The sequence below is a fragment of the Gekko japonicus genome, unplaced genomic scaffold (assembly GCF_001447785.1).
Source record: "Gekko japonicus isolate JY-2015 unplaced genomic scaffold, Gekko_japonicus_V1.1 scaffold1433, whole genome shotgun sequence".
Classification (NCBI taxonomy): domain Eukaryota; kingdom Metazoa; phylum Chordata; class Lepidosauria; order Squamata; family Gekkonidae; genus Gekko; species Gekko japonicus.
Genome location: NW_015168090.1, coordinates 555,833 through 580,796, shown reverse-complemented (window position 1 = coordinate 580,796; position 24,964 = coordinate 555,833). Strand labels below are relative to the sequence as shown.

Sequence of the window (24,964 nt, the reverse complement as noted above, 5' to 3'; positions counted from 1 at the left end):
CATATGATAACAGATTATTTTTCTTTTTTAGGCATAATTTCACAGATTTCAATGGAATACAGAGAAAATGACATTCGTTTTCTTTTGTCCTGATTTTTGGTTGTAAACGAAGAAGAAGATAGTAAATGAAAGAACTGGTAAACTGTCATTTGAAATACTGAGAGCTTTAAACATCTGCCAGTGACGTATTTGATTAAGAAATGCACTGTAGCCTGTATTTCAAAGGTCGCAATCCTCTAAATGAAAGTCTTTGCAAAACCATGTTTTATAGACCAGACTGTCAACAACATGGTGGCTTCGAAAATTTGGTCTGTTCTGTTGGCTCTTCTTTGCACTTTTTGCCAAAGAGCTATGTCATGTGGCTTATCAACACATCTTGAAATAGGTAAGATATAAAAGTGAAGGCATGAGCATGTGAGTAATACATTAAAATATTGGCTTTATTCTGTGGCAATCTTGGCTGAGAGGTAAAAGTTTGTTTAGTGATACAAATGTGCAGCTACTTACTAAAGAACATGGAGAATTTTCTATGATACTCTAAGCTACTTGAAACGCTATCTGGAGATGGCTAAAAATAAAACATGAAAAGAGTATACTGTAAGATTAACATCTCTTATGAACAGATAATAGTGTTGGCTCATATGCTCAGTCATTAATATCTTAACATTTGTGTGATATTTCAGCATTTAAGATTTATTTTTATATGAAAGCGCAATATGCAGACCTATTTTTGCAAATGATAAACAGTATGTCACTCAACTGCCTAACATTTTTTTAAAAAATCAAATATTATTTGGTGGAGGGGGGGACGGAAGAATTGTTTGTGTATTTCTTTGGCCACTGTATAGGTTACATAATAGTAGATTTTCCATTGCAGTGGGTTTCGTAATTAAGCTTCAGCTACTCATTATGTGGCTAGGAGGCAAGAGACGGATATGTGTTTCTTGCTGTTTATTTCATGGTGGTACTGGAGAAATTTGCATAGCTTACATGTAATATTTCAGCACTGACTTAAGAAAAAATAAATCTTACAAGATGAATTAATGTAAATCATTCCTGGTAGGATATCAGTGCTCAGGATTAGCATGCTCTTCAGATAAATTCATAAATAAAAATACTCTATTTTTGCACAAATGTCAAAATCTTGGCAAAATAATATTAGATCTCTGTTGATGTAGTTCGAGGGATTTCTAATAATACTTGTAAAGGACTAGTGAGTAAATATTACAATTTTTGACACTATATTACACATAATTCTTCTTACCAGGATAAGTAGGAAAGGGAATTATTCCTAATGAAGCCTGGAATTGGTTGAAGTGCCACATCCCAAAAATCACAATTTATTTGAATCTTGAAGAAAGATTTAGAAGATTCAGTATCTCTGATATTTTATATCGTAAAGATTAAATACAATATCTGTATTGGATCTGGGTGATTCTTGTAAATGCAGAAGGCCAGGTACGAATCTTTTCCATATTGTTTTGAAAACTTTGTAATTTAGCTACAAAAAGGAGCAGCTGTTTGTATGTTGATCAAAACTGCTGCCTCCTCCCCAATTTCCTACCAAGGTTAAATGCAGCCTGGGAGAGAAAGCAGCATAGATGGAAGAGTTACCCCTCTTTCCCATTATCATAGTCCTCCTGATCCATATCTGTCTCACGCACACTTGGCTTCTTTTTAGGGCCACATTTGGAACTCCTATGTCACATATAGTTTGCAATAGAGACAGGAGATCTGTGTTAAATAGTCAGCATCATCAAAGGTTGAATTAAAAATTATATGTGTATTGAAAATACGGTCTTATTGGGTCCTCTCTATCTGACATATATCACTTTGTATGAGAGAACCTATTCCCATGATGACAGGATAGTTGAAGCGATAGTTTTGGGGATCACTCTAGCAAACTCTTTTTATTTGATACCAATTATGTATCCTCACCCTAGTGAATTTATGCATCTCTAAGTTTATAGAGAGAATAATTTAATTAATTGTGATGTTACTTTTCTAGCTCACAGAGCTCTGGAATTTTTCAGCTCACAAAAAGGAAATGTTGACTACAAGAAGGTAGGAGACTAATCTGGTAATGTACTAATACACAGGTTATTTCCTTTTCTGTTGTTTTATGCTTTGTTTAGGCTTTGAGCTGCTTGAATTTATGGTTGTTCAGTCTGTGTGTCATATATGGGAATATGAGATTTATTAAAATTTCCTACTAAATTAAATTTGTTCGTGTTTACATTTAATATAGTTATTTGGGGCAATTGATGCAGTTAAACCTGTTGTATCTAGATACCATAACCTACAGTGTATAACAGTTTTATTATATAGAGCAATTGAAACAAATTGTTTGCTATCACTGTAGAATACTATTAGAATAGAAACTGTTGAATTCTCTAAATTATCACCATTATGAACAGTGAATCCTTGTGGTCAACTTCTGCCTTTAGCTGTTGGTAGAGATTGTTGGGTATTGGCTGTTCAGAATGAAAATTGTGTGTAATGAGTTGGTACATGCTAAATGAGATTACTTGAAAGAAATTTCATCCCTGTCTTTCATAGCCAAAGTTGATGCTTGAACTATCAACATTTGATTTTCTGCTAAGGTTCAAAGGCAGCTGTTTTTGTTATAATGTGAATTTAGCATATTGAAGCATATGTCTATAATCATGTAAGTTCTAGAAAATAGAAATGTGTCGTGGACCAGCCAAGCCCAGCAGAGCAAAGAGACGCTGAAGACTCCTCTGAGGAAGAGGCAGCCAGTAGACCTGACCCCAACCCACAGCCAGAGGGAGAGGCACTACAGGAGGAGGAGGCAGTCTTTGAGGGGGCAGACATAGATCTTCAGCCAGGAACCAGTGCACTGGCCCTTCATCCCTGAACTGACAACAGAGAGTTAGCTGCCGGTCAGTTCACCCTCCCCCCCCACCAGAGCCTTGGAAAATCCATAGGAGGAAGATGAGGAGAGACCTTCAAGACTAGCAGCACACCAACAGTGAGAATTAATGCTTGCAGGAGCAGGGCTGAGGCAGCTAGCAGGTGCAGGCTGCTGAGCAATGTGATGCTTAAAAGCAGCAGAGAAGGGAGTGGCTGTGTGGAAGCAACTTGTCTGTTAGCTACTGACCTGGCTGCCTGTACTCTGGATTGACTTATTTTTCTCTGATCCTTGTATTCTTGTTCTTGGATTTCCCTTTGGGCTTGAAGCTGTGAGTGTTGCCTACCCTTAGAACTGTATTTTGATGCCTGGCCCTGGAATTGCTTTACAAACTCCGATGCCTAGAAACTGTCTCTGTGTGCCTGCAGTCAGGACAAAATGGTTCAATGTTCCAGTAGGCTGTTGATTCCATGCTTGCTAAAAATATACCACATAATTAACATCCAGAATCCATTGGCAGAGTACATAGGTGGTTTTAATATGGATTATATGGCCAACCTAACAGTTCGAAAGCAAGAAATTGCAAGTAGATAAATAGGTACCACTTTGGTGGGAAGGTAACAGCGTTCTGTGCGCCTTGGTGTTTAGTCCTGCCGGCCACATGACCACGGAAATGTCTTTGGACAGTTCTGGCTCTTCGGCTTTGAAACGGAGATGAGCACTGCAACCCTAGAGTCGGATTCAACTGGCTTTCGAGCAAGGGAACCTTTACCTTTGCTTTATATGGCTTAGACAAATTCTTGCATGATAGGGCTATCTGCATGTTTATACCTGAAATTGGACCTCCATATTCAGAGACACTATACCTCAGTTCATAAGGTGCTAGGGACAGACCACTTGTGCTGTTGGAAGTTTACCAGACAGTATTCTTGAGTGGGTTTGACTTTGAATTCATGTGAATTTTAAGCAGTGTCCTTGTATATATGTGAGATATTGGTAATAACCTAATAATAATTTCCTTTTTTGATCTGATTCTTCGTCCTTCTCTCCAGTTGCTGCTAACCCACCCGGATGCTTATCAGGCTGGGAGTGTTTATCCTGATGCCTTTTACTCTGGTATCTGCAAAAATGGTAAGAAATGGAAGAAATGTTATAAAAATGTTTGAAAAAACACTTCTGACAAGCAGCCTGAGTCTTACAGCATTCATGCTGATTGGTTAGAGGCTCCCTTTGTTGGACCATAATTGTGTCCTTGGAGGGTCTGGATAGAACCTACTGTTGTTGATGGAGTGACTGTCCAGAAAAGCTATTTGAGGAAGAATCAGCTAGGAAGATGACAACCATGCTGAAGACTGGAACCAATCTGTGTCCATCATAAAAACCTGGCAGCTTAGTTTGCAAACTGTTTTTGTTGAAGTACTGGAAAAGAAAGCCACTTTTGTCAGATGGATTACTGATCTGATCCTAGCTAGGGAATTGGAGAATTAGTGGAGTTAAATCAATTTTAGCTCCACATTTGAATGGAAATAAAGCAGTTGCAACACAAGTAATTTAACATATTGGGGTTATAAATATCTAAGTACTTTGAAGATATTGTTAAGGACTCATTCACACTTTAAAAAAATAGATTCATGCTTTGCACTGGTAAAATTGTAATGTTTTCATGAACAGATCTGACCTGGTTTAGTTTGATCTGCTAACACATAATCTCATAACTTCCAGATTGTACACTGCTGTGAAAAGTTGTAGGAATCTTCAGCTGGTCCAAAATGTAGTCATTTGGCTGTTTTCTGGGGCGTGACCCTGTTTATTCAAGCCAGTGTTTCATACTGTTGTTGCCCACCTGTGGTTGTGCTTAATGATGTTTCCAGTTCTTCTCTCTTTTCTAAAATCACAATTTAGAATTTCTTGAACTCAAGAACATTGCTAGAGCTCAAGACTATGTAACACTTACCCATTTGACATCCAAGATTAAACAATATGCATTTCACTTTGCATTGTCTTTATGGTACAGCCAAATCCAAGACCTGATAGGTACTACATAAATCAAGAGCCCTGGTTATAGAACTCCTTTTCAGAACTGTGTCTCAAAATTGCTTATTTGACTCAAGATATTTGATTTGTCAGTTGTGAAGCAGATTTTCATAAAATCCCATGCACTCAGTGAGATGCTAACATTCCACTTCACTCTGCTCAGTTTTCCATCTTGAGTGCAGAATCTTATCAGTATCCAGCTTAAAGGTGTGGAAGTAGAATCAACAAACTCTCACTTGAAATTTCACCAACAAAGGGAGTAATTGTTATTGTCAGTGTTCAATCTTTGAAAAAAGCATTTTTGTAAAGCTAACTTTGTGTATTTGGATACCTTAATCAGCAGTGCAGGAGAAGTCTGATCAGTGTGTTTGTCTGTTCTCCCAATGTCTTCTGTGTATACATTGATCTGTTGAGTACAACTTTGCACAAGTAACCCATGTAAGAAACTGTACATTTTTCAATTACTTGTAAATAAATGTGTAACCTCAAGTGCTTACAGTTTAAAGAGTATTATATTTATACTGTAAGGCATACAAAAATGATTTTCCTTGAGTTTCTTGCTACAAAAACTTCACAAAGTATTACATATTTCAAATGTTCCATTGGCTAAAACTGCAACGTGGAGGAAATAGAATTTTTTGCTGTGAAATTTTGTTTTCCTCTGACACTTCAGGTTTATTTCATCAAGTATCTGAAGACACACACTGGGCACCCTTTCTCAATAAAAGTATCCACTACATCAGAAAGAATTATCCACAGCCTTGGGAAGAGGTAATACAAGTACAACTATTTATTTAAATCATGTCATTCTCATTGTCTTACTCATTCAAATGGAAAGCAACAGAGAAAATCATTAAATAAATTTGATGTTTTTAATTATCAGGTGTAAAATGGAATGAAGTACTTACATTGGTAGCTTAAGATTCTGCTCTTGTAATGCTTAACTCAGATAAATGTTACTTATATGTTCTTAGTGAATCAAATATTCATTAGTTAATGTGAAAACTTAATTAGCTTACATTTGATTTTAAAAAGGCAACCATGAAACACCTTTAAAAGGTCCTTGGATGTAAACTTGTAGCTTTTGGTAAGATTCTTTAGAAAGCTGATGTCTTCATTTTAATCAGGCAGTTATTTAATCAGACTGATATTTAATTTATGAATAGTTGTAGCATATTCATGATAACAAGTGGATACAATAGTAGCTGAGCCACACTATAATCCAACAAAAAGTACTAGATATGTGGCTTCAGAGTAGCATGTAAAAATTGTTTATAACATTATGAAAATTTATTTTACTGTACTGACACCAAACATTAAATAATAAGTGCGAAATCAGTTGGAAGAGGAAGAGTTGTTTTTTATACCCCACTTTTCTCTACCTGAATGGGTCTCAAAGCGGCTTACAATCACCTTCCCTTCCTCTCCCCACAACAGACACCCTGTGAGGTAGGTGGGGCTGAGAGAGCTCTGAGAGAACATTGACAGATCCAAGGTCACCCAGCTGGCTTCATGTGGAGGAGTGGAGAATCAAACCTTGTTCTCCAGATTCGAATCTACCGCTCTTAACCACTACACCACGCTGGAGGAATTTACACATCACAAAATACCACCACATCACGCTGGAGGAATTTACATATCACAAAGTACCTGTTCGAATAATTACACAATAAGTTGGCAATTTAAAAATGCAATTTGGCAGTCAATTTACTGAGAAACGTAGTAAATCTTCATAGTAATTGTGGCGAAACGGGGACCCGCCCTCAGCCCTGGGAGACTGAGGTGCCATCCTATGGCTCGCAAGCCCCTGTTTTGGCCTTCCCACCCTGCCTGGTGGGACTATTTCTCTTTATTAACGCTGCCACCACTCACTGAATTGAGTTACCGCCTTCCTTGAGGGACAGTGAGACCCCTCTGGCTAAATTCCCCACCTTGGGAAGTGGGTACCTCAATCTTTGGGTGCCCCCTGGGGAGTTGGCAACCCCTCAGATTTGGGCCCGTTTGTGTTTCCTGGCCTCCCTTTGCCCCTGGTAACTTGCAGAGTGGGGAGGACTATGTGGTTAAGGCACACCAGGCTTTTTAAACTCAAAAAAGGAAGATTTATTTAACTATATACATATTGGGCACAGAAAATAAACACAGGCACTTCAACACAACTGGGGCATAGAAAATAAACAGGATAAAAATGCAAGTCCTCTGTCCCTACCCACACACCCTCTCTACCCCTGTAGTGGGTTGTGGCCTCAGGCCCAGATTTGCGTTTCCCCCTCCTGTTGTGGAGAGAAACTCCAGCCCTCCTCCACAGGACTGGCCACCAGCACTGTCACCCTCCACACACGTAAGGAACTACCAGGCTGGCATCCATTTTAAGGCCTGGCAGCCATTTCGTCACAGTAATCAGTAAAGAGCTGTTGATGAAGACAGATGTTGAATGGACAGGGTGCCGGCTCTTTCCTTTCCTTTTATTCCCTTAGAAGCTCATTGATTCATAAATCTTGAGCAGCGGGAAATACTTATTCCTTATTCTTTGGATGAAAGGGCTAAAAGGACTGAAACAGATTTTGCGATTACCAAGGTAAACTTAGGATTGTTACTGCCAATGCGCCCTCTAAGCTGTGGAGTCCTGTGAGCAAAAATTCTAATTTGTGAGCTACTGGCATTAAAGTTGTGAGTGAGTGATTTGGCTACTGCATAAATGAGCAAAGACAAAAATGTGTGAGCTGGAGGCTTAAAAACACACTAACTAAGCTTAGAGGGAACACTGGTTATCGCTAAGCAACAGAACCCAGGTTTTTTGAGTATAAGGGGGTGGGGGTAGCTGCTCTACACTTGTTTTGAAGTTTTCTTCTTCAAGGCCAACCTCTCACATTTCAATTGCAGCATATCAAAAGCTTAACAAAATTAAAACAAAGTTTACTGCCAGACAGTTGTAACTAGATAAACACATATCATTCCTCCCATGTAATAACAATAATAAAGCAATACATTTCAGTTGCCCCACATCACATTGCATTCAATTGCACCACATCACATTTCAGTTGCACCACATCAATTGCTTAACAGTGTTCTTCTAAACAGCAGTCTTAAAATGCTCTCATGTGGATCAATTATAAATACCCTGTTAAAATAGCAAATAATATCACTTCATTGTATTAAACATTCACAAGCATCAGCTGCAAACCTCTTATATTCAAAAGATATTCTACTGCTTGAAGATGCAGTGGGTCATACACAATACCATATTGCTCAAACAAAAGAGTGCAATTGATATTTCTCATTCAACCCAAATGGAACCACAGAATGCAGGGTATAAATTCAATAAGATTCTTGTTGTTGTAAACACTTGACTATATATAATTTATTGTAGGTTTAATTAACTGATCTGTAAAAAAAAATTAAAATCAGTTGGTCTGTTTTCCCTCGGATGACCGTGGCCCCGCCCCCAGCATGCCCGGCGTAGTCGCGTCACTTCCGGGTGACGTGCACGTTGTGTGCTTTGGAGGTGGGGTTCCCCCCGGGGCCCGATCTGCTGGTGGCGGGGAACGGGCCTCTGGGGCGGGGGTTTCCCCGCCTCCCGGGAGGACTTGGTAAGCCTATGATGTTCTGATATTCATATGTGCACTTGGTGAGAAATCATACCTGCATGTAACAATTTACAAGGACAAATCAAAACTTATACTACATCAGTTGAACTGCAGTCTAAAAATGTGTCAATCAGACTCAAACTAATGCAACCCATACACTTATAATGTCCTACTTTTTAAAGGGGAGCCCTAACTATCGAAAAGACAGTATGCACTACACTACTATGTCTTTAATTGAGCTGGGCCTCCTGTAGCCTATCTTGAGGAGTGCCTCACATCCTGAAATCTTCCAGACAGTATGCCAGTGTCAATATATAGTCTTAATTCTCCTGATAGAGAAGAATTTTCAAGGAGAAGAATAAACCATTATTCAGTGGTTTTGATTGTATATGTAATAGATCCTGCTGTGCTCTTGAGTCTGCCCTTTTGCCTGCATCCTGAATAATTCTATATGGGTAGCCCCTAGCCATTAATTTAGAACACAATTTGTCAGCATGGACTAAATAATCACTGTGCTGGAAAGAATTACGTTTAATACGAAGAAAATGACCATACAGTATATTTTGTTGTAAATGCACATGATGGTAACTGTTTCAGTGCAATAATGAATCTTAGTAAATAACATCTTATTGGGCACAAAACTTCTGTATCTAAAAATGCTATCCTCTCATGATGGGTTGTCATTGAAAAATGAACGGTGCGATGTAAGAAATTCAACCATGCCAAAAATTGTACAGAATCCTTCATGTCTCGAAAATTCATAAAGATCTATCAATGTATCTCAGGTATACTGAGATCTTATCTTTATAAGGGTTCAATGATTGAAAGATTAAGGTGTCTTCAAAATGTGCCATAAATAAATTAGCTATGGTGAGTGCAGTGGGACTACCCATAGCCATCCCTTGAACCTGAAAATGGAATTGGTTTTGTGCACAAAAATAATTTTTCTCTGAAATAATGTCCAACAATGGTATTAAAAAGGAACATGGTAGGGATTGATTTTCTCTTTTCTCTAGTAATAATTCTGCAACTATCCTAGCCTCATCATTAGGGAATTAGAACCAGAAACTATCAGTCTACCAGGTGGAGGACTACCCTCTTAAGGAACTTTTGGCAAAATGTAAAAAATAGGAACTCTATAAACTTCATATATCAAAAAACCCTTATCAGCAGGCTTTATAACTATTGAGGGTTCCTCACTAAGTTGTTTAAGGACTAAAGAGGGTAGATGTTTATAGAATTCCTGTTTTTTACATTTTGTCAAAAATTCATAAAGATGGTAGTCCTCCACCTGGCAGACCGATAGTTTCTGGTTCTAATTTTATTTTTGAACCATTAGCGCAATTTGTGGATAGCTTTTTGAGTCCCTTTGTATCAAAAACCCAGTCCTGTGTTAGAGATACCACAGATTTCATTACTAAAATAGAAGGACATATAGGCACTATATACTAACATGCCTCATGATGAGTCTAGGATAACAATATGGTATTATGTATGACCCACTGTATCTTTAAGAAGTAGACTATCTCATGAATATAAGTGGTATCACTTTATTATTGTTATTACATGGGAGGAATGATACGTGTTTGGCTAGTTACAACTATTTGGCAGTAAACTTTGTTTTAGTTTTGTTAAACTTTTGTTATGCTGCAATCGAAATGCGAGAGGTTGGCCTTGATGGCCTTGAAAAAGAAAACTTCAAAACGGGATTAGAGCTGACACCCCATTCCATCAATATCTCTCTTTATCAACATCTCTTTACTGATTACTATGAAGATTTATTACATTTCTCAGCAAATTCCTGCCAAGTTGGATTTTTAAATTGCCAACTTATTATATAATTATTCAAACAGGTATTATGTGATACATAAATTCCTCCAACTTGATTTCTCACTTAGTATTTAATGTTTGGTGTCAGCACTGTAATGCTGTAAATAATTTTTTACATGCTACTTTGGAGCAACATAGTTAGTACTTTTTGTTGGATATTCTTCATGATGTCATATCTCTCTTCTTTAAATCCCTCCTCAAACCCCACTTTTTCTGTGAAGTCTTTTTCGGAGTCCTTTTCATCAGCTGAAACTGAGTTATGTCCTTCTGAGTCTGTTGAAGTCATTGGGATGAGAATCCATTTAGGTTTGCAGTGTAAGCCTAGCCCAACTACATGGAACAAACCTGAATGCATATTCTTCCCATTTACTCTTGTCCCTTCTTTGTCCCTGTCAAAACGTGTTTTAAATGCCTCGAAGCTGGGAGCACTCTTTGAACTTTTGTTCACTGAAGTATTAAGCACATTATAGTGCTAGATAGCTAATTACTAACACCAGTGAGCCTCCATGTTTGCAGAAGCACAGACGGGATTTCATTAGTAAAATTCTTTCAAATAAAATGTATCAACCTGTTCTTTTTTAAAAAAAGTACTGTTAGAATTTGGTTTAAATGCAGTTGTGTATTTTTACTGCTGTCATGTAGGCTACAGAGAAACTGGTGGCTTTTCTTTTTGGAATTGCTTCTCACATGGTGGCAGACGTGAGCTGGCATAGTTTGGGGATTGATCAAGGATTTCTACGAGCGATGGCAGCTGTAAGTTTGCACCCTTCTATTAATTAGGGAGAGCCAGGGGCTTTTCAGTGTGACAAAAGCATATTTCAGCAGCATTTATCTTTCTGTACTATTGTTTGCTTTCAGCGGTAGCAGCATATCTTGTATGCTTACAGTGGGGTGGGCGAAATGTGTTCTGGCCCATCATTTAAAAACATAAGTAGGTAAATATGCACAGTCTCCAAAGATTCTAGGGACTGAGGACTACAGGCTAGTCCAGAAGCTTCCTTTAGTGGGGAAAGTGCAGATCAGAAAAAGGAACAGGGATTAAGACACCCCTGAGAATCTTGCATGTCAGTTTCACCTCAATTTTAGGTAATTTAGAACAGGTGAAATTGATTGCAGAGTTACCTGAGTCTATTGCTTGTTCTGGCAGTAAATACAGGTATGAGAAAGGCTGTTTAGAGAAGCACAGGCTGTGGTCATACACACTAAATAATCTACTTTCAATGCACTTTCAATGCGCTTTCAAATTGGATTTTGCCAGTTCACACAGTAAAAATCCAGTTGGAAGGTGCATTGAAAGTGCATTGAAAGTGGATTATTTAGTGTGTGTCACCGCAGCCACAGTAACTTTTTGTGACCATATTGGACCTAATTAATTCAAATAGGGCAAGGAAGGATTTTTGTTTCCTAGAGGTATTATCTGGACTTGCTGTGTAGCTTTCTTTTTCTCTTTTCCACCTCTCGTAATGATGAGATTGGTTTCCCTGCAGTTCATCCAAAGTGAAAGCAACAGAAGTAGTGCTTTCCTGAATAATTCCTTTCATGACTCATCCTTTTACTGGGAATGAGTTCCTTGCAGAGATGTGGCAGTGTTTCTCTTTGCTGAGCCTTTTGAAAGAAACGCAAGGCCCATTTATTTTAATTGGTAGCTGAATTGTGGGGGAACTAAAACTGCTGGTCTTATTTGTCATGACACGGCTGAATTTTTAGATATGCAAATGACACGGACTCAAAGTTTCTGTGTACATTACTACCTAAAAGTGATTACTTAAAGCCCTTTGAAGGCTCCTTGCTAAACCTACCTGTTTTGGTAGAAGCTGAATGAAATAGTTCGACAGTTTTGAAGTTAGCCGGAGAATAAAGAACTCCAAAAACAATAGCTGTTCAATAACTTGTATTATGAGCAACCAGAATCACCCAACATAAAATGTAAACTTTTAAGTTCTCCAAATATCTTAATCAGGATAGATACTAAAAAAAAAAAGAGGGGGGGGGATATTTCAGGCTTTTTATCATCTGTTGTTTTTTTAGCATCTAGCCTGATATAAGCTTGCATGCTATATTGTGTTATTATGGTTGGTGTTAATAAATCGCTCAAGTTTTATTTTGGGAGTTTGCTATTGGCCAGCACAGCCACCTACCGCTTTTATCTATTTTAGAGAAAAACCTATGCAGAGAATAACATGCTTAAGAAAGGAAGAAAGTTGCTCCAAATAACTATGTAGTTTGTATTACTGAAAAAATAATAAAATAGCAAATGAGGTGGTGTCAACTGAATTCTTTCCCTTACTGTATAAAATCATTTTAAATTGTTTTCATTTTCCTCAGATTGATTTTCATGGATCCTATTCAGAAGCTCATAGTGCTGGTGATTTTGGTAATTCATGTATTTATGGATCTAACTTATGATGTAGTAGCTTGTATACATAGGCACTAAGTATGTACACAATAGCACAGCATTGTTAGCCCTGAGAGGACCTGAGTCTGTAGTGCTCGTGTTTCCTCTGGAGGTTATGTCAGGCCAGTGGCGCCTGTTGACTTAAAAGCTGAAGTGCACATGGGAGTGCTGCATATGAGTGGTTCTCCTCCTCCTTTAGTGTCAGGCTCCATTGTATTTCTTTAATTATGTCATTTATACTGTGCCTTAAGAACATAAGATGACAAACAAGTGTGGCTGAATTTTTAGAGGCCGTAGTAAAATTGTGTTGTATCTCAGGTAGTAAACCTTAGACTTCCCTTTTAGTGTGTAATGCTTTGCTGTTTATGACTTGTCTCAAAACCATAATTAAGATGAAGAATACATAATAAAAGACCTGATGGATCAGACCACTGGTCCCTCTAATCCAGCATAGTGTTCCACACAGTGGCCAACCAGTTGTCCCGAAGGGACATACAAACAGGGCATAGAGCAGGGCTGGTTTCAGGATTATGTGGTCCCTGGGCAAAGGAGCATAACTAGGCCCCCTTTCCCCTTTGTTATGACCCCTTTTTCCTTCCAATCATACCCCTTCCATGAGGTCCCTCCATTTTTCATTTCAATTTGCTTACTATGGTAAAGAGAAATCATACCAAATTGTGCTTTCTTAGTTACTTTTATTACTTTGTATAAAACCAAAAATAAGTAATTATGCCTTCCATGATTTTATTTGGAGGGCGTTCGATACAATTGGTATCATTTGTGTAAAAGCAATAAAAATATCAATCTGGAGAAACCTCAGTCTCATGGTCTGTGCAAAAGTTTCTCCACTCTCATCAATGAAAGTGAGGAGGCCAATTCATGTCCATCCAAAATGCTTAAGCAATTAGTCCTAACATACTGAAGATGTTCATTTGGAAACATCAGGTAGAAGGAAGGAAGCGTAATTTCAGCACTCAACACTGGATTAAGGGAGCCATCAATTAACTAATGGAAGAAGATAGAACGTATTTTTCATATTGAGAAAGGTATCATTCAGGTTTTTTGAACAACGAGCTACATCTTTGATACCGCTAATGTAATCCTCTAACAAATATTACCTCCCAAATTGTTGCTTTTATACATACATACTGTTTTAAAACTTGATCTATATTATATTTTTTTAACTGTTGTCTGCCTTGAGAGCCCTAACTGGGTAAAAAGATGGCCAAGTATATTTTTTGCCGGTGTGTACCCATAATGATCAAGATGTGTACCATGAGAAAGCACCTCTAATGCATTGACTAGTTGCAGCAACTCCAACAAAACTGATTTGGCAGCATCTACTCCAACATGTAGCACTCCAAGATGTTTGAGACAGAGCTTTCAAAATCAGTTTTGGCAAAGTCTGGTCCCTGCCACACGGCAGGAAAAAGGACGGTCGAACTGCGGCTAATCTGAGCTGCATCACAGTTGAGACGCCGTGGCGGGATCTCACGGATCCCCCCAGCCGCGGTGCCGTCGCTCCCCGGCACGATCAGATGCCGGGGAGAATGCAATGGTGGGAAGGGGAGCCTGGCAAACTGCGCATGCTCACACATGCGCAGTTCGGCCAGGAGCCGGGGATGCGCCGGCGCAAGGACACGCCGGTGATCCCACGGCCGCACTTGCCGCGGCCCAATCGAAAGAACCACCCAGGTAGGTGGTTGTTTTTTGGTGCGCTGTATGGGTGGGATGAGACGGTTCGGAGACGGTAGCACGACGTTCCCCAGATGTTGCTGTGGGATCACGCCTGTTTGCTCCGGCCCCGATCCGTCCTTCTCCCGGCCCAAACGGCTCGTATGAACAGGGCCTCTGTAAGGCCACTTCCCAGCGTTATGTGATGTAGTATTACCAAAAAAATCCTTTGCCTGACCAGAAGTGTCTGTAGCATACATCAGCACAAGATTCCAGAGAACAAGTTACAAAGAATGCCTGGGGATCCCCCCCCCCCCGAACAATGGCTTGCATTCCTTTGGCACTATTATCACAGTATTGGCTACCTTTATTAGATGCCACCAATCCATACTTTTGTCACAGTCTTGCAAGACCTTTTTCCTGTTGTATCTGTGACATGCAGAAATTTCAACAAGTTCTCCTTGATTGTCCATTATTAATAAAGTGAGGGGGAGTTTATGTCATTAGAGTGATCACTTTGTCCCTTGGAACCATGGTGAGAGCTTAGCATCCATTACCATAAAGTAATAAAGTTGCAATTTTCCACTTTACTGTAGTGTGAAGTTTGCAAAGTGAGGAAAAACACAATTATATCACAACAGCAGCTCTCATTATTTTCCACTGGTGGCTCTCATTGGTTGGCAAATGACCCACTAAGCCCAGTTTTGATGCCAGGCCTGCCATAGCGGCTGAGGCCCTCCCCTGCTGCTGCCTCCCAGCACTGGTATTCAAAGGTGTGCTGCCTCTGGATATGTAAGCTCCCTTCAGTGATCATGGCTAGTAGCCATTCATGGACCTCTCCTCCACGAATCTATTGGATTATTTGGCTAGTAGTTAGCAGAGTGCTCAAGGTTTACAGTGCAGCAGAGCCCATCTGGAGTGAGTGTGCTACAGGAACAGTTATACAGAGCCTTGTTACAGTTGTTAGACTAGGAGCCCTTTATTATATGGAACTCCATTCTAGACAGATAGCGAAGAGATAGATTCTCTAATCTAGTTTAACTAGATGGGTGGAGAGATACAGGAGGCGTGTCGTGCTCTCGTTGTGCCAAGATGAAGAAGTCTAGCACACTGTGTGTGGAGGGAGAGACTGGAAGGAAGTTTCCCTAAGAGTAGCAATCTACACATCAAAGGGATAGCATCAGAGGAGAGAAGGAAAGGGTACTTAGTGTCCTTACCTGTCTATCTCTCTGACTCTCTTGTAGTCTTCCTCTGAAGTCTGAGGCTAAGAGACAGCGCAAAGTCCTTCCAAAAGAATCTGTCTAAACCCCCCCCCCCCAAGCCATTTATGCTCAAGGCCATTACTACCTCCACTGGCAGTGAATTCCATAATTTAACTACTCATTTCCCTTGTTTCTGTGTCTTCCCTGTTAGCTGGTACTGACCCTAGCATTACTTTGGCTGCCACTGAATTTCTGACAGCAGTGGCTTCTATGTGAGAATTGAAATAGAGGATGATATTTGTAAGACTGGTTCTGCCCAAGACGATTGGGTCATTGGCGTGTTAAATAAATAAAGTTCAATTACTCGTTGAGTAAAGAATTTCTTTTGTCTGTTCTAAACTTCCCAACAATTTTGTTGGATGCCTCTGAGATCTAGTATTATGGGAAAGGGAGAAAAAGCTCCTTCTATCCATCCTCTACCCTGTGCATAATAACCCTAACCCTCTATCGTGTTTCCTCTTAGCTGTCTCTTTTTATAGACTGAAAAGTCCCAGACTCTCCATCCTTTTCCCATAGGAAAGGTACTCCAGCACCCTAAGTCTCTTGGTTGCCCTCCTTTGTACTTTTTTGCCCAGGAGAGACCCAGAGCAGTTTACATCATTCTCCTCGCCTTCATTTTATTCTCACAACAACCCTGTGAGGCAGGTTAGGATGAGCATGTAACTTGCCCAAGATCACCCAGCAAGCTTCCATGGCAGTGTGGAACTTTGGACTGGGGTCTCCCAGATCCTAGTGTGATACTCTAACCACTACACCACACTGGCTCTCACCAATTGGTTGCTGCAGTTTGAGCTGTGCTGCATGTGTAAAAGGTTCATAGCTTTCCTTTGGCTTTTGACAACATATTCATGGCTTTCCTTTGCTTCTATATTAAATAAGTTCAATACATGGCTAGAGAAGTTCAACACATTCAAATAATTTAATACAAGATCCTAACTTAATACAGATCCTAACTTTTTTTTTCAGCTGCTGTAGTGAAATATCAGGATCTATTTTACAGTTTTTAAAACTTGGTTCTTCAGTGCAGGTTTTTTCGTATCTTCACATGTCAGGTTTTTGTGTTCAGATCTGGGATTTTGTTTTTGATACCCACTTGGACTTCTGGATTGCTCCATCTTTCAGACAATCTTGTATTCATGACTTTGAATATTCCTTTCTAGCTCAGAATAAATTTCTGTATAAAGCACAACTGCAAACTGTGTTCACAATTCACAGCAATATTTTAACTGTATTTACAAGTTTGCATGGAGCCAGTGGGACTTCGTGAAACTGCAGACCCTAGGGTTGTATAATAAATATTTTCTGAAATGTCTCTAAGCTTCAAAAGCAGTTTGTTGAGCTTCGGAAAGGCTGCAGTTATAGAAACGAATTCATTTCCTCTTTACAACAGACACACTCAGAGCTGCACCCATGTTGCCTCCCTGTGATTCTATGCCATGTGGCTGCTACATGTGTGTAAACAGCAACCCCCTAGAAGGGGGTTATTGTGTGGCTCTTTCCCACCTGAACTTCTCTAGCCATGCCCAGGTACTAGTCAGATGGGAAAGATGCAGGCGATTGCCTCCTCCCACATTCTTACAGTATTCAAAAGTGTATCAGAGGGGCATGAGACAGAATCTTGGGGAAACAGTTTTCCAATAGCTGGGCCATGTGTAGGCAAAGAGATCCATATCCAAAATCTAGTTGTACCCATGAAAATAGTTACATGGTATTTTGGTCTTCCAAACATGCTCTAATAATATACAATACTGTTTGTATGCTTTTTGTTACAATAACTGGATATATCATGTTCTTTTTCTTTAATAGGAGGAGATGTGCTGAGCCAATATGAGCTTGATTTTAACTATATGGATCCAAGCTGGTAAGAGTGGCAAAAATAGCTGTTGGGTTTTTTATATCTGTATAAAATAAACTGCATTTAACAAGCAGTAGTAATCAGAGTCATTATTTCTCTCTCAAATTGGGACATAGGCACTTGAAAAATCTGATAAGTGGTGGATATGGGCAAGCATTATTATCTGAACTTAATCTCAGCTGGATCTCATCAGGGCTGAACTCTTGAATTGCTTTTTTGGTAAAATCACTTGAGTTATGGCTGGATGAACGAGTTTGTGTGTGGCCATTTTTTTGTTATTTGCCAATCATTTTCAAAAATTGTCATTTGGAAATTAAAGTAATTTCAAAAATGCCACTGGTGGTATCCCTTCTAGCTCTGAGGAGGTGGGCATCTTGATATGGGTGCTACCACCAATTGTTCAGGGAGGCAGGACTAAACTCTTCAACTTCCTGACTCTTGGGTGGGCATCACCCTGGCTCAGTTTGTTTCCTGCCTTTGCTCTTTTCTACCTGCCTTTCTCCTAGAGCGATTTCAGACCTGAGGGAGAGTTTCCTAACCCCTCCAGCCTGTCTCTCTTCCTCTTCACACCTTCTTTTCACACCACCTCTCGACTCTGCTGCTTCCTTTGTCTTCCAGATTTTTTCTCTGCTGTCAGCCAGGAAAGGCCTGTGTGTCTTTCGCAAGGACAAGGTGGTGCTCTTGCTGGATCCCTCCTTTATTCCAGAGGTGAACTCAGCCTTCCACAGGAGTCAAGAAATTCATCTCCCCATCCTTCTGCCCACATCCTAGCCAACCCAAGGAGAAAGATTGGCACTCAGTCTTCTGGAGGGCTCTCAGAATTTACCTCCGACATACAGAGTACATCAGAAAGAGACTCTCTTTCCATTTCATTAACAGCACCAAATAATGGGAAGAAGATGGCCAGATCAGCCATTAGCTATGCCATTTGCCAGTGCATCGCCCATGCCTGCAAGGCAAGCAACATTCCAGCCCCTACAGCGATCACAGCATACTCTGTGAGAAGTGCAGCCACTAATGCAGTCTTTGATCATCAAGCATCAGTGGAGGAAAATATGCAAGGTGGCCACATGGACCAATATCAACACTACAAACTTAACTCCTTCTCCTTGGCCAACGCCATCTTTGGACATAGTGTGCTGCAGGATGTGGTGGATGATAGTTAATTCCCACCTATCTCTGGGACACCACATTTAAAAAAAAAAATAGTTTTTGAAGTCCCATATCAAGAAGCCCTCCTCAGAGTGAGAACGGAACCTTGGATACTCACTGTGAGGGTTCTTTCTGCTCTGAGGTTAGGAGGGCATCTTGCCCCACCCCCACCCTAAAAAGGAGTCCTGAGTCAAATCAATTTTATGTGCTCAAGCAATGGGGGGGAAGATGCGTTCTTGCTGAAATCTTCCCTTAATCCCACTTATACCATTCCTCTGGTTATCAGTCGTCTTGTTTCTAATAGTGGGTTACCGGTTCTGGTGGCCAGTTCGGTGTAGTGCTTAAGTGCGTGGACTCTAATCTGGGAGAACCAGGTTTGATTCCCCACTCCTCCACTTGCACCTGCTGGATGACCTTGGGTAAGCCATAGTTCTGGCACAGCTGTTCTTGAAAAAGAGCAGTTTCTGTCAGAGCTCTCTCAGCCCCACCTACCTCACAGGGTGTCTGTTGTGGGGAGGGGAAGAGAAAGAAGTTTGTAAGATGCTCTGAGACTCCTTTGGGTAGTGAAGGGAGAGGTATAAATCCAATCTCTTCTTCTTCTGTTTGAGAGCCAGTTTGGTGTAGTGGTTAGGAGTGTGAACTCTAATCTGGGAGAACTGGGTTTGATTACCCGCTCCTCCATATGCAGCTGCTGGCATGACTTTGGGTCAGTCATGGCTCTCTCAGAGCTAATCTCTCAAGAGAAGTTCTCAGTCAGAGCTTTCTCAGCCCCACCTACCTCACAGGGTGTCTGTTGTGGGGAGGGGAAGGGAAGGGAAAGGAGATTGTAAGCCACTTTGAGACTCCTTCAGATAGTGAAGGGCAGGGTATAAATCCAATCTCCTCCTCCTCCTCCTCTGTTCCTTCCAGTTCCTTGGTTCATTAGCTCATGAAGTAACCAAACAGAGCCAGGGTGACACCCACCCAGGAGACAGGAAGTTAAAGAGTTTAGTCCTGCCTCCCTGAGCAGTTGGTGGGAATCACCCAAATCAAGATGCCCTTCTAACCTCAGAGCAGAAGGAACCCTCACCAGGTCCGTAGCTAGGAAATTTTTAGTGGGGGTGGGAAAAGTGGCCCCCCCAAAAGCTCCACACATGTGCACTGATGTCACAAAAAGTGCACTGATGTCACAACAAATAAAAAATCAAATAAAAATTAAAAAATGCTCAGACTGCTGCTGCTGCCAGCACTGAGATTCAACCCCCCCCCCGGTCTCCCTCCCTCCCTGATTCTGAGCTGAGGCATGGATAGAGGGTGCCCAGCTTACCTAGCTCTGTATTCAAATGGCCATGTGATGTGGAAACCCGGCAGCACCAGCCCCCAAACAGGGACTCAGGAGTCAGAGAGAAATGAAATTGCTTTTAAATGTACAAGGCACACAGATTTAGTGGCCTCCCACTTCTACAGAAAGATGATATTTCAGCCCTCACTGGGTGCGGAACCCTTGGAATTGGGCTAAACGGGAAAGCGGGAGCGAGGGGGGGAGTGGAGAAAACTGATCCGGGAAAGAAAAACAGAAGTGATTATCAGGGAGAGGCAAAGCACAAGCGGCTTGGAGGGGAACAGGAGCTGGTGCTGGACCAACACTGACAGGCAGGGGTGAGGGGGAGCCAAGGATCGGGGGAGGGGCCTGTAAAAACCATGGGGGGGGCAGGCCCCATGGGCCTTGTGGTAGCTATGGGCCTGACCCTCACGATGAGTATCCAAGGTTCCATTTAATTGATTTTATGAAAATCTGTCATGTACATTTAAAGTTAGGAGGTTCATAAGATGAAGTTTGAGTTAGTAATGAGTGAAGCATGGGAAATTACATAATGCTGGACATTTGTAATCATGAAAGCCAGATTGGAAAGGGGTGGAAGGAATGAGCTATAAGCTGCATAAAGGTTGCCTGATAAAACCATTATAAAATAGATAGGATTTTTCCTTTCAGTATGAAATGTTCTGGAGATCTCTTATGTAACAATAGAAACTATGCAGATTTCAGAAGAATTGGGTGGAAAATGCCTGAGTTATAACTGTTCAATATTTTATCTTTCATGTACCATAAAGAAACAAAAGAGTTATAGTCCTGACTTCTGATTTCCATTTAAATTGTACCATATGCAGAAAGGGAACATGGGATTTTCATACTTCGTTGCCTTAAAGAGGTGGCTGTAGTGTTAATATCTTACAACTGTTTTAGGTATGTACCTGTCAAAGATTTAATGTCAATCTATGAGGAATTTTATGGCAAAGAAATCATAACTGAAGACACTATTATTGAATGTACATATCTACAGTTTCTTGGATTGTAAGTAAGACCAAACTTCTGTTGTTTCATTTTTTAGACTACGTAAAGAATATTATGTTTGCTAATTTTGGATTGTAATTACTAAGAGACTGCTGGATTTGGTAGATAAGTTTTCATTTTCAAGCACTGGATAAGCAATTGGGTTGGCTCAAACAAATATGGGTGGTGGTAGGATTGGACAAGCACAGGGGAAGAGGGGAGAGTTAAACCAGAAAGATTTTTTTGTTAGATTATGATCTCCAATAAAAGGAGTGAAAAAACAGGAGTGAAAAGAAGGCTATTTGGTTGTTGATTATATAGTTTTTAAAGTATCTTAAAAATGTAGGGATGTTTGGACATGTAGTATTGGAGATGAATATTCACCAGGAGAAAATATTTTTAAATGGTCCAAGCCTTCTGATGGTCAGTTGAATAGGGTAGTGTATACATCTATGTACTTTAAAATATTTAATTGTTGCCCCCATCCAAAATGTATTTCTTTGCACATTATTTATTTATGTAAAATATTTATAACCCCCTTATTCACCTGGATAGGGCTGTATGCATTTTGATTGGTTAACTGGCTCAACTGAATATCTTGTTTAGTAATAGACAAACAAGGGACATGCAAGGACTTGCACAGAGCACCTCATTTTCCTTTCCCCCATTATTTCCACTGTTCCTTTTCTGAAAGCCTCCATAGCCTCTTCCCTTTTCCTGCATCCTTCTCTCTTTCCCACCCCCCTCCAATCTACCTTTATCAGTCCAAATCTTCAGCTTTCTCTCCTGCGTTCCCTCTGGCAGCTTCTCTTGGGAAAACTCTGGCCCATTTCCGTGGTGTCAGCAAGGAATTGTGGGGGACACTTTACATTCCCTTATATCACACTCCCCACACAGTTTATTATTCCTGGAAGTCTGCATACTCCCCCCCCCCGTTCCTTCTTTGCTTCCCAGCCACCAACCAATTTACCTTTTATCTGCCCCCCTATCTTGAGCTATATTTATTATTTACTTCATTTATACCTGGCTTTTCTCCGCAATGGGGACTCAAAGCAGCTTTTACATTACTCTCCTCTCTTCCATTTATTCTTCACAGAGCCATGTGAGGCAGATTAGGCTGAGAGTGTGTGATTGGCCCAAGGTCACCCAGTTAACTTCCATGGCAGAGTAGGGGTTTGAACCTGGGTCTCCTAGAACCTAATCTGAAACTCTAACCACGATACAACATTTGCTTTTGTGTGGAGGCTGCCATGGAACAATAGCAAGCAGCTGCCTGAGTGAGTCATGGAAGTCACATAGTAGCAAGTTGCTCAGTTGCCTGAATGAATCCTTCCTCAAAGGCAAAACAGCTCTGGAAAGGGCCCTTCCCCCTCCTTCTGCCTTTTATTGACAGAAATGAAGGCTTGAAGGCTGGCCATACCTTTGTGGTTGCTTAGCAACCCCCATAACAACCACTGAGAGGGTTTTCATTTCTTAAAGCTAAAATGCCGCTTTTATTATTTTGGAATGTTTTAGCCCCCCCCCCCCCTATTTATTTATTTTAGATTTTTCTGCAATCCTGGTTTGTAGAAGAATCTGTCATACCTGTCCATCACTCCTGTCTCTGGATTTAAGTAGCCACAAATTTGGTCATGCTGAGAATTAGATATATTGATATTGCTAGTGCTGAAATAAATTGCTTCAGTTGCAAAGTGTCTGTGTTATTATTGACAGTTGATTTGAACTATTGCTTCCTTCAGTGTAGTAGATCACAAAAACTTTTATTTAGATTGCTTTAACTTCTCAATGGTGCTTTTAACATCTAGATTTTCTAAACTAAACTAAAGTATCATTTTCTAAACTACCATTCCACTGAAGCACATAAAATCAAGAACATATATATGTCCCCTTTTAAGAAGTACTTTGTGCTTTGAAAAGCACTGCCTAAGATGGTAATAAATGCACTATTTTTTCCAGGTATGGTGAAATGCTCAGTGTTGCCAAGGTAATATGTTTTTCCTAGAAGCAACTAGAATGCTACTTTTCAGATTTATATGTCACTAACGAAATTGTATTTTGGTTTCCATAGATTTACCCCATCTATGCCAAGAAGTCCCCATTTTTGGTAGACAAATTCTACGAGTACTTTCTTGGTGGTGTGGATGATATGGCATTCTCATCAAATAACATTTTTGAGCTCACAAGTTATATGTTAACAAATGGGACTAGGTGAGGTGCTGGTTTAACCTCCATGGAATATAATGTACTGCTCTGAAACAGGAATTGTATTAGACATTCTTTGTTCAAGTATTTTTGCTCGAATAGGTTGTGATAAAGCTGCCAGTCTGGCAAATAAGCTGCATTTAATAGCTACCTTTTTGCCTCTGACATTAATTCTGAGTTGCAAATAGTTTTTTTGAGAGTGTAGGAAATGCGTGTATAAAGATAATAAAGATGAATGTTAGGGGAATTCTTAGGTATGTTAGTTATTTAAGATCTACAAATTATGTACTTAAAGTAATTATTTCTTTTCTTTTTCTTTTTGGTCAGTGGCTGTTTTCTTCCTGAGAATCCTTTATATATACAGTGCAAACATGATCCCAGAAATACTATCAAGTAAGTCCGGCCTCTGTAGTCTGCTTATTGGAATAACCTCCAAGATTCTTATTACTTTGCATGGACATTCTATTCAGTAAAATTCAGGCAATTTATCTTTTTTGTTTTGATTGGGATTCCACTTCCTAGACTGGAGAAAAAAATTGCCATGTACGTACATCTCCTATATGAGAGCTTAGAATTATTTGATGTGCTGGCTTGTTATAGCCCATTTCTTCTATAACAAATCTCAAACACTACCACTGAAGTAATTCTTCAAGGGAATTCCTTATGCATTTGTAACTGAACTCTTTATTCCAGTTTCCAGTGCCTTTCATATTTATATTATATGAAAACTGCAGTAATTTTGGGAAAGCATAGGCAGTTAATTGCTGCTAATGATTTTTTTTAAAACCCGTTTTGTTTTGGCTGAAAAGTTCACAGCCACGATTCTGAAGGTTAATTATACCTACTGTTATACTCTCAGCAGCTACCAGGCTCCCAAATGCTTGAAAATCTGAGTTTATTTTGTACTGCTTCTGCCTGATAAATGACCTCAAAGTTGCTTACAGTCAGGAAAAAAATGAGATTCAGTAAAAAAAAAATTAAAATAAGCTGCTGGGGAGAGGGCAATGATATAATAATATGTCCTTTTGCTAGTCTACTTGCACCATGTGCTGCTTTTTAAAGGCTCAAGAGTGGCCATGACAGAATACCTCCCGCCTTCAAAGTGTGCCACAGCCAGGCAACACCAGATGTTTTGGTCCCTAGATGGTGACTTTATGATTTGGGTTATGCGCAAACCACTCATTACACAATCAGATTAGCGTATACTTTCATGTTAAAAGCAGATGTTATTTCAACAGACTGAAACAATTGAAAACTGAGCACCATAGAGACATACATGTTTCAGTGGCAAAATCAGCTGAAAGGAATATCAACTATACAGAGAGAGGAGTTTATTTTGACATGCCCCCTTTGATCACGGTAAGTCTTTCAGGCATATAGTTGGAAACTAAGACCTTTTTTGTAGACATACAAATCAGGGATCTGCAATATGGGTTTGGAAATATTTGGAATTTACTGAATAATGTCATATATAGAACTAGCAGTAAAGCCCGTTGTGAAAGCAATACAACGAGATCTAGAAAGAGGCTCTGGGGCAGTGCTCTGGCTTTGGGCAAACAGTGTCAATTTGCTGTGGTGACCTCAGCAGGATATAATGACAGAGTCCACTGTTTTCTCCAGAGGAACTGATCTCTGCTACCTGAAGAGCAGTTGTAATTGTGAGTGATCTGTAGCCCTCACCTGGAGATTGGCAGCAATTGTTATCCAGGACAAAATGGCTGGTTTGGAGGGTGGAGTCTGTTACACTCTACCTGTCTGAGGTCCCACCTCTCCGCAAACCCCACCCTCTCCAT

At 40.1% G+C, this 24,964-nt stretch overlaps 1 protein-coding gene across 1 annotated transcript in view; it reads left to right on the top strand.

Moving 5' to 3' along the window:
• Positions 1 to 265: 265 nt before the first annotated feature.
• The window catches only part of GPLD1 (glycosylphosphatidylinositol specific phospholipase D1), a 66,583-nt gene continuing 41,884 nt past the window's right edge, over positions 266 to 24,964 (top strand). The window contains exons 1-12 of the mRNA XM_015414726.1: positions 266 to 385; positions 2,009 to 2,064; positions 3,925 to 4,003; positions 5,580 to 5,677; positions 10,963 to 11,073; positions 12,646 to 12,694; positions 17,458 to 17,512; positions 20,883 to 20,990; positions 22,926 to 22,953; positions 23,038 to 23,177; positions 23,499 to 23,564; positions 24,410 to 24,550. Coding sequence (XP_015270212.1) covers positions 289 to 385; positions 2,009 to 2,064; positions 3,925 to 4,003; positions 5,580 to 5,677; positions 10,963 to 11,073; positions 12,646 to 12,694; positions 17,458 to 17,512; positions 20,883 to 20,990; positions 22,926 to 22,953; positions 23,038 to 23,177; positions 23,499 to 23,564; positions 24,410 to 24,550 — 1,028 coding nt within the window. The 5' untranslated portion in view covers positions 266 to 288. The remainder of the gene's footprint in view (positions 386 to 2,008; positions 2,065 to 3,924; positions 4,004 to 5,579; positions 5,678 to 10,962; positions 11,074 to 12,645; positions 12,695 to 17,457; positions 17,513 to 20,882; positions 20,991 to 22,925; positions 22,954 to 23,037; positions 23,178 to 23,498; positions 23,565 to 24,409; positions 24,551 to 24,964) is intronic.